General features: G+C 43.6%; 1 protein-coding gene across 1 annotated transcript in view; it reads right to left on the bottom strand.

Moving 5' to 3' along the window:
* lrig1 (leucine-rich repeats and immunoglobulin-like domains 1) overlaps positions 1-13,211 on the bottom strand; it is a 45,027-nt gene that overhangs the window by 5,594 nt on the left and 26,222 nt on the right. Inside the window, exons 7-14 of the mRNA XM_041782277.1 lie at positions 12,706-12,849; positions 9,829-9,972; positions 7,640-7,720; positions 5,918-5,989; positions 5,395-5,466; positions 5,057-5,220; positions 4,226-4,579; positions 1,352-1,633 (exon numbers count right to left, since the gene is read on the bottom strand). Coding sequence (XP_041638211.1) covers positions 1,352-1,633; positions 4,226-4,579; positions 5,057-5,220; positions 5,395-5,466; positions 5,918-5,989; positions 7,640-7,720; positions 9,829-9,972; positions 12,706-12,849 — 1,313 coding nt within the window. The remainder of the gene's footprint in view (positions 1-1,351; positions 1,634-4,225; positions 4,580-5,056; positions 5,221-5,394; positions 5,467-5,917; positions 5,990-7,639; positions 7,721-9,828; positions 9,973-12,705; positions 12,850-13,211) is intronic.

The raw sequence follows: 13,211 nt of genomic DNA, 5'->3' as shown, positions 1-13,211 counted from the left end.
GGAGAGGGTGATTAGCTTCTCCTGAGGTCCGCAATTTTTATGTTATTCTATTGTTACTCTATATCATCAAAGTCTCAGGTTTATAGTACAGATCAGAGTTCCCAGTACTGATTGCAGCTTTTTGAGTCAGCACAAACACTGTGACAGCCTCATCTAACAATCATGTTTTTACATCTGAACTCACATCAGTCATACAGACACATTCATATGTTTAATTACAGCCCACAAACAAGAAGAATTCTCTTCAGAACAATGTTTTCAGTGTTTTCCCAGAAATGTCTCATTCTGCTGAATAGAGCACCTTGAACTGGATCAGTCTCTCTCTCTCTCTCTCTCTCTCTCTCTCTCTCTCTTTTAAAGGAGGCCTCTCCTCTCAGACTGAGCACTTCCCCTCACAGTGGGACATACACAGATTAAGAGATCTCACTTAACCCACTTCAGTCGCCCTTCTCTCTTCTATCAATACTTTCTCCCTTTCCATCAATCCCCCGCTATCCACCACCCCTGCCTCTCTTTCTTTCTGTCCTTTCTCTCCTACCTTCCCCCACCACACACTTCACCATTCCAGTTCTTCCTTGGCTCCATTTTTCACCCCCGCCACTCTTTTCCAGACAGGGGCCCCTCAACTGCAGCCGCCACTGCTGCACCCCCCCTTCCCCTCCATCTCTTAAACCCAAACATCACAGATTCAGTGCAAAGGCATGGTGGCTTCCTTCAATATTTTACATTGTTGAGTGGATTAGCACTCAGCTTGAGCTGCTGTGAAGTCCAAGAAGTCTCTCACTAGTCGCACAACATGCAAATATAGCACTGAAGCACCACCTCTCCCGCTCCAGTCATGATATATTAGAAAGTGCTGTTTCAAAGTACTTTAGGGGAAATTTAAGGCTTGTAACTATTAAAAGAAACCCCCCAGTAGCCCTGTTCGACTGCTCTGCTCAGTTCATAGACAAAGCACAAAGATGATCTATGTCCTGCGATGGTTTTGTTTGATTTAACAGTGTAAAACAGCCAATAAACTGGGAGCACTGAGGCCTGCAGTGAAGCAGCCATGACTGTCCCTCCCACTGAGAGAGGAGAAGGGAGGGGTGGGAATGCCTAACAAACACCCCTCTGTGAGCCCCCCCTCGGTCACCCACCATCCCCCCTTTGACCCCCAACTGTGACCTCTGGCCCTTGACCTGCAGCACAGCCACAGCTGCAGAGAAAAGAAAAATAAAAAGCCTCTCATTCTGCAGCCTCAGACTGACCAATTCCCAACTGAGCGCTGAGCTATTTACAAGAGAATGTGGGAAAATGATCAGCACTGTGTTACACTCAAACTACAAGGACGTATGGCAGAAATGCACACCTAGTACTGTGAGGGTGGCATTGGCAGAGACGGTGCCTGCTGTGTTTTTGGCTGTGCAGCTGTAGACACCCATATCCTCCGGTTTGACGTCCATAATGAAGAAGACATCATCATCAGGCATGACGTGCATTCGTCGTTCACGGGCAGCCGGGAAGTCTGTGCCACCGTCTTTCTGCCAGGCGATCTGTGGCGCTGGATGTCCCTCAGCAGCGCACTCAAGTCGTGCTGTGTGTCCCGTTCTGATGGTGCTGTCCCTGGGCGTCTTTACGAAGGAGGGGAGAACTGTGGACACAAGAGACAAAATTTAATAAGAATGTGTCCCACGAGCTGGGTCAACTGTGAAACTCAGATCCCCAGCCAGCACTTGAATTATGAGGTGGTTAAACAGATTAATATTTTTAATCATTTTAGACCTAAAATCCCAGTCAAATGCTCTGTTACAATGTAGCCACTAGTAGCCACTTTAGTTGCTCTTAAAACTACTACCTTGCTTTCTCATTGTTTTTTTACTATGACATAAAAAACCACTTACTGCTAGCACCAACAGCATCTGGAGGGAACAGCACAGTTTAGCACTATTCTGATCTAGGTATAGTGGGGATAAAGTTGTCTCATGTTATTCTCATGACCAAATCATCAAGTTACGACATTTGGTAAAGGAACGAGGACGTTGACCTGCAAAAGAGGATTGAAAGTGGATGGTTCCAGCGTGAAGTTGGTTTACAGAATGTGTTTATTTTAATTCAGACTAGATCACTGAAGGGGATCATAATTTTGGTTTGACAGACGTAAAACTGTTCACCTGGGAACATCACTAAAATATACATAAATATTGTCTGAAAAAAATTACATTCTTAAGATTTGTTTTACATCAACTTTCCTCTATGCTTATTTTAAACAATTTCATAATTTGCTATCATGCAGTTTTACATTTTTAACCAGCTGGTACAACCTGTAACACCAGATTTACGGTTTTATATATCCATTGCATGGATACATTTCACATTAATCTGGGAAAATGCCTATAGAGTGCGTTTAGGAAGGACAAGCCTTTTTCAAAAAAAATACTTGGAAGGTGATTGGGTGAACATTCTGTCTGTCACACTCATTATGGGCCAATCAGAGCGACAAGACAAAGTGAGGTTGTATGCATGATCAACAGGAAAAGGCAACCCTAGTTTATTTACAGTGGAGCTTGATGTGGATAAAACTCATGTCAAGGTAGGTCTAGAGAATAGCTTAAAAGTGCTCTCCATTATATAAAGCTTCAGTGTGGTGCTCTGCCCTTGTTTTAACTGATATATGTCGTTGTGGCTACACCTGAGCTAATCCCTCCACCAGCAGCTATTATACTGTATGTACAGGCTAACACTACATTAAACCAACTCAAACTTTTTTCTGTCATGTAAAGCTTTCTGGTAAAACTGCAGCTATAATATAGCTACATCCCAGCTGAACACTATAACAGTGGCAGCCATTGTCAACAGCTTCCAGTGCAACATTACCCTGTCTGTAGCTACTGCCTCATTCTTTTTACTGACTGGTCTGAATTGTTTTCACATCGGCACAAACATTGTAGACTGGAACTTTACAGGACAGATTTGTTTAATGACCGACGTGTGGAGTCTGACAAATCCAATTTCTATGCAAGGTTAGAGCTGGTGACCCTGGTGAAGAGTTGAAGAAGAAAACGCAGTTTTTTGCTGGTTTCCATCCATTATTGCAATGTGAATATCAGAGGAGTCAATATGTCTGGCAGTAGGTGACTATTTAGGAAAAAATGGAAAAAAAAAACCCACTGCAAAAAAGAGGGTGCAAACAGGGGATAGCTAGGCAGAGCATCAAAGAAGAGGTCTCAATGCTGTGCTCCTTATGGCTGATAGTATAAATTAAAATAAATTAAAATTAAATCTAAAAAAACCCACACATTTTATCTGCCAGCTTTCGTACCTAGTACCAAACGTATTTTTCTTCATGCAAATTGAAAAGACACATAAAACAGATGGATCAAAACCCCACTAGTGACTCAGTTCTCTAAACCAGTGGTTCTCATATGGTTTTACAAGGCACACTGGTATGCCTTGGGGGGAAATTTAAACGTGCTATGGGAATTTGTACCGCCATGAGTTATTTATACGACTTTACAAAAACTAAAGACACTTTAATGCATGCAAGAGGTTATTCTGCAAGATGCATGGATATGAATATGGTGTGCCTTGAGATTTTGGCCTGATCTTAGGTGTGCCTTGGGCAAATAAAGTGAGAAAAAAACCACTGCTCTAAACCATGCCTTCACAGGTTGTGTGTCATCTAAAAAACAGAAAACTCCCCGACTTTGTTTTACATGCATATGTGCAAGACAACTGAAAAAAGATCTCATGATTAATGCACTCCATTTGCAGTAAACCAAGTTATTGAGAGCAGAAGAAATAGCCCCTGTTAGTGCTGACATCCAGCTGAATCAATTTGTTCCGAATACCATCCTTGGAGAGTTAGAGGCCAAGAAGGAGAGAGAGAGGACTTCATCCAAGTGGAACAAAAAACCTCTGCATGACGACTAATCTCAATGGCTCCTCTGTCTAATATGACAAGTGAAACTCTGATAAAGCCAATGTAAACAGGCGTTCTATTTGATGGAAATAATGTGATATCGCACATATTGACAGAGAAAGTTTTTGCCTGTCTATCTTGTCTTAAAGTGGCCCTGGATATTTAATATTCCTTCACATTCTCTCATCCCGTCGTCACTAATTTACACCTGAAATGAGTCACAACTCCCCTTTAATAATCATGATTAAGATCAACTCAAAAAGTTCATCAAGTGGGGGAAAATTTGACCATTCAGACCCTTCAACCTTCTACAGAAATGCCTACCGTTCACAATAAGGCGAGCCTTGCTGGAGTAGGTGGAGCCAAAGTGGTTGGTGATGATGCACTGATAACGGCCCTCATGGGCGAAGGTGACATGCCGCAGGTGCAGGATAGTAGTGTACTCCATGACGCCTCCGCCTGCCCCTGGTGCATCAGATGTTGCTCCTTGATGATGAGCACGTACATGGGCGTAGTTTTTTGTTTCAGCATTGCGAAGCAGCTCCTGGTCTTTACGCCAAGCAAAGGTCATGGGGGAGGAGCTGCTGCTAGCTGCTGTACAGGTGAGTTTTACATCACTGCCCAGGACTGTCACTGTGGTTTCTGGCTGCACAGTGATTTGGGGTTTTGGGAGGTCATCTGGTGGTGGAGAAGTAGAAATGAGTCAGGTAAAAAAGGAAGCCATATAAACCAGTTAAATATGCACTATATTACAGAAGCTCTAAAAGGACATCCATCCATACATTCATCTATTCCATTTTTAAGTATTAATGGGTATGTTACAGTTGTTTTCTTGAGATATGGACATATTTATGTCGTTATGCTATCATGTGAGCTCAGGCTTTTCTCAAGATAGCAGCATAAATTAGCTCAGATCTTAAGAAAACAACCAGAAATGACCTGTAATGACAGAAAAACTAGGCTAAATAAATGTATGGATGTATGCTGACTTAGGACTTCTATATAGAAAGGTATTAAAAGTGCAAATAAATAAAGAGAAGGATCTTTGAGCATGTCTAAAATCAAAAAATAACTACAAAATTAGAAAAGTATATAAAACTACACACAGAACATCATCTTGTTAAACACAGATTAAGCACAAACACTTAAACTCACCACAAACAAAGCTGCTGGATGGAGCCTGGAAGATGCTGATCCCCTTCAGGGTCTCTGGGTGAGCACAGGTGGCGTTGACCCCTGCCTGCAAACCACGTGTCACCAACCAGTCGGGCAGCCAGTGGAGCTGACAGTCACAAAGGAAGCTGTCGCTCTGAATGAGACTGCAGAGAGAAGAAAAGAAAATGGACTGGTAAGTATATGTGGTCTATTGCACTTGTAACTGATTATGTATTTCAGAGAGTATGGACAAATGCCAAAAGCACTGCTGACTGTGATGTCTGTTTGAAAATTATGTGTTTTTTTTTTTTTTTTGTGAATTCATCATCAAAACTCACAGGGTTTTGAGGTTCTTCATTCTACTGAAGGCATCGGGCTGTATGGAGCGAATAGCGTTCTCTCCCAGGTTCCTGATTGGACATAACACACAAGGCTTTATTGGCAACCATTCACCTTCAAACACAGGTGAAATATGTCAATGTCTGAGGCTACATGCCGGCTATTCTAACCATCCCCACCCTGATATGACAAAGGCCTGTGAAAAAGCTTATAGGAATTCCATTTCTTCAGCTGAACTCACCATATGTTCAACAACTCTGTTCCTGCGCAGAGGCAGGAGGAAAAAAAGGCCAAAGTTGAGATTGTGCTAAGCTAACAGGAGGGAAGCAGCTGGGCGCTTGCAAAAGTCGCTGTCTTCTCCTTTTACAAAGACGCTATTAAATTGCTAGCAGTCTGCTCTCTGCCAGCTACTTTTGGCAATGCATCCCCCCCTCACCTCCCACGCAACTACCCTACTCACTCTGCCTCTCTCTGTCACTTTTTCTCGGATGGAGTGGCAGCTGAGCATTGTGGGATACTCACAGGTGTTCCAGGGTCTCCAGACCGGAGAAGGCTTTCTTGGCCACTGACTTGATCTTGTTTCCAAACAGAGTCCTGTCATTTCCAAACATGAAGGGTGTCAATTGATGAAGAGGGGTAGAGCAAGACAAGGGCAGAGAGAGAGAAGCACAATTAGCAAGCTGAATCTGATAAGAGTGAAGGGACAGAGGTATTGGAAACTTGAACTGTGTGGAGATTAGCCTCAGAGGAAAGGTGAGGGAGATTGAATTGGGTATGTGGTGGTGGAAGGGGGGGGCCTGGGCCCTGCGCTGCTCTTCAAAGACCACTTTTATCTTTATTAGAATTTAATAGTAATGACCAGGGCAGGCAGGGCTTTGTAAGTGTGTAAGAGCTTGAAAGGACAAACTTGCCAACCACGTGAGTTTGTGTCTGTGCCTGTCAAGTCTGGTTTGAGCCAACAAGTGAGCTGCTGTTTCCTCTGATTGGGGGTACTAATCCGGTCTTCCAGCCTCTCTCACTGCTCTCCTGTTGTAGCCTTCCTCTCACAGGAAGAGGAGACACGGCTGGCTGCTTCACAATGACGACCCCAGTGTTCAAACTCATCCACATGTACACAAACTGCTGTCTTGTCACACAGACGAGGATGTCTTTGTCATTTATGCAACTTTTATTTTGAAACAGCACAAAATGTGAAACTTGTGGCTGTTATTTTGTTGTGTTTTCTGATTTCCATCCCATGTGGCAGCACTCACAAGTTTCTTTAAGAAAATCCCAGTGTGCATGATGGACACTTTGATGTTCCACCCCTTCTGCTCTTTTTTTTGCATTTCATTTTCCCATGGCTGGCTTTGCCAGTGCTGGGATGCAGCAAGGCTGCTTCCGCCAACGCCTTGACAAAAAGGGCAGGGTCAGAGGGCGGGACATGTGAGGCGTTTGAAGTTGATGACTGAATGCGGCCCTCAATTTCACCCTCTCTCAGCTCCATACGGGGGACTGGGAGTGAGGGGAAGAGAGGAGCGAAGGCATGGAGGACGAATAGAAATAAGCCTATTGGGGAACGAACCCCTGCCAGCTCAAAGAAAAGCCCTTTCTCTCTCTCTTTCTCCCAGTCTTTCTCTTTGAGCAGTGCCCACACTGGGAACCATCTTGGCTGGACATCATCTTTTCATCCTGCAGGTTGATGATTGCCGCTCAGTGCCAGAAACGGTCCGTGTGCAGTAATTTCTCAACTTGCCAGCTCTTGACATTGAACTTTAAACTAGCTGGAATGATTTAAAGATCTTTGAGTAATCAGGAAAATCAGATAAATAATGATTCACTGTATCTCCTTTTGGCATTAGCAGGAACTAGAGCCCAGTTTGGCTATAAAGCTTCAAGGAAACAATGAAATCATAAAATGAAAGCCAGATTGAACTGAAGGGAAACTTGCTTCAGAATCCAGACAAAAATCTTCCATGTTTCATGAGCAAGCCTTGTTCAAAAAGAAAAGGAACCCCATAAGTCATTGCAAACACTTCTTCCGAAGTAAAGTGTGGGATCCTGTGGGTATGGATATCACAAACTCTTAAACCTTAAATATCTGAACTTATCTGGCAAGGAAGGGTGAGTTGGGATTTGGGGGAAACTTCTAGATGCAAAAAGAAGAAAGCTCTTTTATGTTTTTGTGACTGTTTTGAAGAGCAGCACAGAGGGATGAAAAGGAGGTAGAGGGAGAAAAGAAAATGAATGAGGGGAGACACTCACAGCTTGTTGAGGCTGTCCAATCCAGAGAAGGCCCCGTTGGTGTCCTCTATTGTGCCTGAGATGTCGTTATGGTCCAGCTCCCTGTGGAGAGAGAAAGAAAAGAGGGGGATAAGAAAGATGGAAGGAGGAGGGAACGAGGAGGACGGGGTCTGCCAGCACTGAAACGTTTCACGGCCCTGGCAGAGGATGGTCTGGAAGTCACGGGTTACCCCTTACCCCCTCCCTCCCACCATCATCATCCTCCCCCCTTTGCACCTGGCCTTAAGAGCCCCTCTGTCGCTCTGCTCTGCCAACCAAGCACATTCTTTCCTTAGAGGGGCGGAGGAGTGTGCATTTGAGTATACGTGCATGTGCATCGGCCTGTTAAGGCAAAGGGAAGCACGTTTAATTCATGACAGTGTGAAGGGACTGGCAGGAACATAACGGTTGGTCCGATTGTGCAGGTATGGCACAGCAAAAACCAAAGCCAGTGGTCTTAATGAGGTTATGATGAGGGTTAGCCATGGCTTGGCAAGGACAAAATGGATCAAATGAAAAGAATTAAAAGCAAAAGGAAAATTGGTCCGCTTTCAGTGCTTTAGGGGGTTTCCAAACACTTCTTGAACGCTCTTCATTTCGCTTTGCAAAGTCTTAAGAATTACCTCTGTAGGTGAGGTCACGGCTGCTTAGGAACCACCGATCCACCCCTCTGCTTGGCCATCAAAAAGGAAAACAACTGAGCCGGACGACTCCTCTGAACCATAAAAAGACGTTCTTTCAAACTTGAGAAAGACCTTTGAGGCTGATGACCAGACACACCCTCCAACATCACCACAATAGCCTCCTCCTTCCCTCCTCTTCCCCTTTTTGCTTTCCAAGCATCTCTTATCCCCCTCTCCTTCTTTTCAGACTCCATCAGCCACTGTCTTAGTTAGACTGGACAGGGGCTGCCAATTTCCTACTCTTTCTGGCTGGATGGATGTGAATGGCCATAGCCTTGTTAAAGCAAGGCCAGTGTCGGGGGCTGTAGAGCGGGGAGACCGGGCACAGAAAGGGGGGAGGGGTGAGCCAACGACCCCCGTGGCCGAATTAGAGGGCAGGCTGGCTTGTTTGGAGCTTTCACACCCCGATGCAGGCTCCAGCCCCATGCCAGCACGACCAGCAGCGCAGGCCCAATTAAAGCTCCCTCGGCTCCTTTTCAGGGCCCAGCCTATGCCTGTCCTCCCCTTCACTGATTAGATTAGGCCTGCCTCAAATACACAGTGCACAGGAGTGATACAAGAGAAGGACAGTTAAGACAGACATAGTATGTTTGTACAGAGGGACAATACAAGGAGATGGGACACCAGAGAAGAAGAAATTAGCCACAAGTGTACATTTAAAAGAGGAAAAGTAAAAAATGAGAATAGCAATCATGAGGTGCAAGGGGCTGAAATACAGCAGCGCTCCAAATCTAAGCCTTTTTATCCCTTTGTACCAAGTTATCTAGCACCCAGTTAGCCAACAGAAAGAGGCCTTATGTGCCTTGCCTTGTCTGCCAGCTGTGAGAGAGCACTTGTCTAGTGAGCTCTGGCACAACTCTCCTCTCTGGCTCCTTTAGCAGGAGATACAGCCAAGAGGGCCTTGGTTAAGAACCAAGACCCCCAAGTCTTTCTCGTGAATTTATCCCCTGACTTGCTCCTTTTCATTCCCTTCTGTTTCTTCATTTCTTAAGGCCTTTTTGGGCTCTCTGTGAAAGGTGGATCAGTGGGAAAATGGACCTCTGTCTTTATTTGAAAAAGCTGGAAAGGCTCTTAAGTGGCACAGAAAACTCTCAGACCAAAGTTTGTTTGGTGCCAGTTTTAAGACTAAACAAAAAACCCCAAAACACAAGCAGACAAAGGAGCAAAGTGAGAAAAGTTGCCACAGAAACCATGACAATCGTGTTGCAAAGACACCTCGTAAAAAAAAATCACAGAAAGACATGACTGCAAATGAGGCAAACCTGTCTTGAAAAAGTAAACAATTGCTGCATTCTGAAGTCTAAAGAGCAGACTATGTAAGACTGCATATCAAATACCACAGAGGAAAACTGATATTAAACATCTCAGCTTTCACTGCTCCCATGTGGCATATCTTAGCCTTATTGTCAGCGGGGAAGAACAATAATGAGTGCACTTTTGGGGTTGTTTTGGGGCTTGATAATGACTGAAGACGTGGTTTTGACTTACAAGACGCGCACAGCCTTGAGGCCTCTGAAGGCTCCCTCTGTGATGTGGCTGATGGAGTTGTGTCCCAGACGGAGAGTGTGGAGATCCCCCAGCACGGCCAGACTGCCTTCATCCAGACGAGTCAAGTTGTTGTACGACAGATTCCTGGAGAGAGAAACAGAGCACGAGACAGACAGAGGAGGACAGAGTCAGACAGGGAAGGGGGAAAAAGAAGGAGAGCAATTCTGTGTGAGGTCTGGAAGGAGATGACAGATTGGCAGAATGCTGAGGCAGCTCGCGACATCATTATACTTAAATTTCATGGCTGAAGCAGTGTCTATTTGCCACTCTGTGATGTGTTTTTCCATTGTGTCTTTGTATTCACCACAAGATGTTAACAGAGAATGAGGTTAGCAGACCTTAGAGCTCAGCTGAGTCTCTTGCCATTCAACTGGGAAGAAAAGAGTTCTTGGTTTGAGTTTTACATGTCTACAACCTCCTTTTATAAGCCTACATGAGTGTGTGGTAAACCCCAAGGGAATATAGTGTCTCTCATTTGCACCTCAGCCTCAAAATATTTTCATATCTAGGCTTTAAATGTCTCTTTTACCCAAGACAGTCTGACATTCATTTCTGACGACCACTATCACCAATCGTTCATCTGAGATGCTATTATTTCAGAACAGCAGTACACACTGAACTTCTGTGTAGGGTTAGGGTAAAGGTTAAGGTGACAGCAGGGATAACAAACATTAAAATTAAAAAACCTGACCTGCAAAACCTGATTACAAAATGTTTGATAAAGCAAACAGCCTACTTAGAGGCAAAAAGCAGGTGCTTCATGAAAAAATTTCCAATGTAGACAGCGCAGCTTACATAGCTCCGTTAGCTGGGAAAGCTATGTAGATAACAGAGCTACGGTGAAAATGTAGCTAAAGCTAAGCTCACAAAGCAGCTATGTGAGCTACATCTATGTTTTCTGTGAAGCTACGTTTATTTTAACTATGTCTGCTAAAGCTTATGCTGCTAACAGCTAACATAGGTATAAATATCAGAGTTACGTAGCTCACATACCCGAAGCTAAGCTCACAAAGCAGCTAGCTAAATATCTATAGTTTATGTGTAGCTAAGTTACCTTTAGCTACATTTGCTAAAGCTCCCATTGCTAAAGCTAACATAGCTATAGATAATGGGGCTGTGTAACTACATAGTACCCGAAGCTAAGCTCACAAAGCATCTATGTAACCTACATAGGTATGTTAGCTACATAGCTACATTAGCTTTAGCTATGTTTGCTGAAGCTCACATTAATAAAACTAACCTAGATACATTGGCTTATGTTAATTATGTAGCTAAGGTAGCTGTATTTTAGATAAAGCCCATTAAGAAAAAGTGAACCACCATTCCTGAAAACACTTCTAAAACAAATCTTTACATAAGTTAATCCTCCAGACCTCTGACCTTTTTCTGTTTTATTTATAAAATGTTACTTAGTCTGTAATGTTTGCAGAGTTGTTACTTCATGAAGGTTACTGCCAGGCTTTGTTTATGAATTAAGTTGAATTTAAATAAAGGTATACAACTGTAAATATGTTGCACTGGCAAAATAGAGCATTTCCCTTTCTGAGATATCCAAGATGACTGGTCTGTGGGAGTGGCGAAATGTACAGTCCACAGCCATGTCCTTCTTCTTTTTCTTAAGAAGCTGGGGAAGTCCTAATGCAGTTTCATTTAATTCAATTGAGTAATAACTAAAAATACAGTATAATCACCTCTGACAATGGTTTGTAGAAAAGTCTTAAAAGCACATTTTTAACACCTCCTGATAATTATGATTCCAAAATGAAAATAAGTCTTAAAATGTCATCCATCAAACCCTGCTCAAAGGCAGTATTGTGCATTTTATTGCGCTCTCGGTGGCCTTTGCTGTCTGTCTCTATAGCCAGGCCCTGGGTTTGCTTGACCAGCCATGTGTGCAGAGATTCCCCCTGATGACCAGCTCAGCCTGGTCTGGTGGGAATGTAATAACAGCCTCCTCATAAAGAAAAGCCTCTCCCTTCTATCAGTCATGGGGGTCATCTTAACTCTAGATGATAAAAAAAAAGCATATAACGACTGGTGAACGCAGCATGTGGAACTTACAGGGAGTAATCTGTCATTCACAGGAAACACTGAGATATACAGAGCAAACTGAAATATTGCCAGCTACCTTTGAATCCATTTTGACTGTTTCACATAAACAAACATAGGCGCCACAAGTACGCCACAGGCTACCTCGCAGTTAGCAATGCCTCAGCTGAGCAAAGCACTTAACAGCAGCAATACCACAGTCATGTCTACAGGAGAGGAAAGACTATCAGATAATAACTCCTCACTCGCTAGACAAAGGCAGCAAAGGTGATCCGTCAGTGTAATTACCACAACACAACATGTAGAGGATTACATGCTGCTTTGCCAAACCCCCACGCCTCACAACTGAGCACAAAAACTCTTGTTGAAGAGCTTGAGTGCTGTTGAGCCGAGCTCTAATTATGGGATAACAGGCTTAAACTGAGAATAGCGTGGCATATTGAGTGTTACAGCACAATGTCATTTAACCCCAGGGAAGGTAGATGGATGATATGGGTGGGGGTGGGGAAACTTCTCAGGTTTAGATCCCCAGAGACAGACAGAAAGAGATGTTGAAGCTAAAAATCCCTCTGCAGTCTTCACCAAGTTCTTGGTTATTTTTAGACAAACCATGTTGAAATGCGCTTCTTTTTTATCTCCATCTTTCATCACCTGCAGATACCGTTCTAGTTTTTGGATATTTAAACCCTGTCTACTTAAAGGCTGTTGCAAAAGCAATTCTGGCACCAGAGGTCCACTGTTCAGGCTAATTTAAATGCTGGTACTCACAGCTCCCTCAGTTTCTGGCAGAACTTCCATCCATCAGCGTTGATGCGGGCTATGGAGTTGTTACTGAGAAATAACTGCTGCAGGGAAGTCAAGCCGTACAGTGAGCCACTGTTCACTTCTGTCAGGCTGTTGTGGTCCAGGTGACTGCAAGAAACAAAACAAGCAACACAAGTTTCATAGGGAGGCATACTGAAGACATTCAGATAGTGGTTGGCAGGGAACAGGCTGACTGTAGTTTGGTGGTGACTTTTGCACAATAGAATAACTTAATTTGCTGTAATTTTGCAAAAAAGTGATACCAATTGTGCCATTAATGTGTTATTTTGGATGTAATTGAAGCAACATGCAGGTCAGATGGGAAAGGGTGTGCCTGCTGTTGGGTAAAGTGAGCAAGTTCCAGTAAGACTCAACAATCTTATAAGGTTATGTAGTTAAGTATTCCTGTAATTGTAGTTAACTGCTTTAAATAAAAACAGCTTCTAAGGTAGTGCTTTTTCTAGGACAAC

The sequence above is a fragment of the Cheilinus undulatus genome, linkage group 3, assembly GCF_018320785.1.
Source record: "Cheilinus undulatus linkage group 3, ASM1832078v1, whole genome shotgun sequence".
Classification (NCBI taxonomy): domain Eukaryota; kingdom Metazoa; phylum Chordata; class Actinopteri; order Labriformes; family Labridae; genus Cheilinus; species Cheilinus undulatus.
Note: the sequence above shows the minus strand (reverse complement) of the source record. Positions and strands in the feature narration are given on the sequence as shown.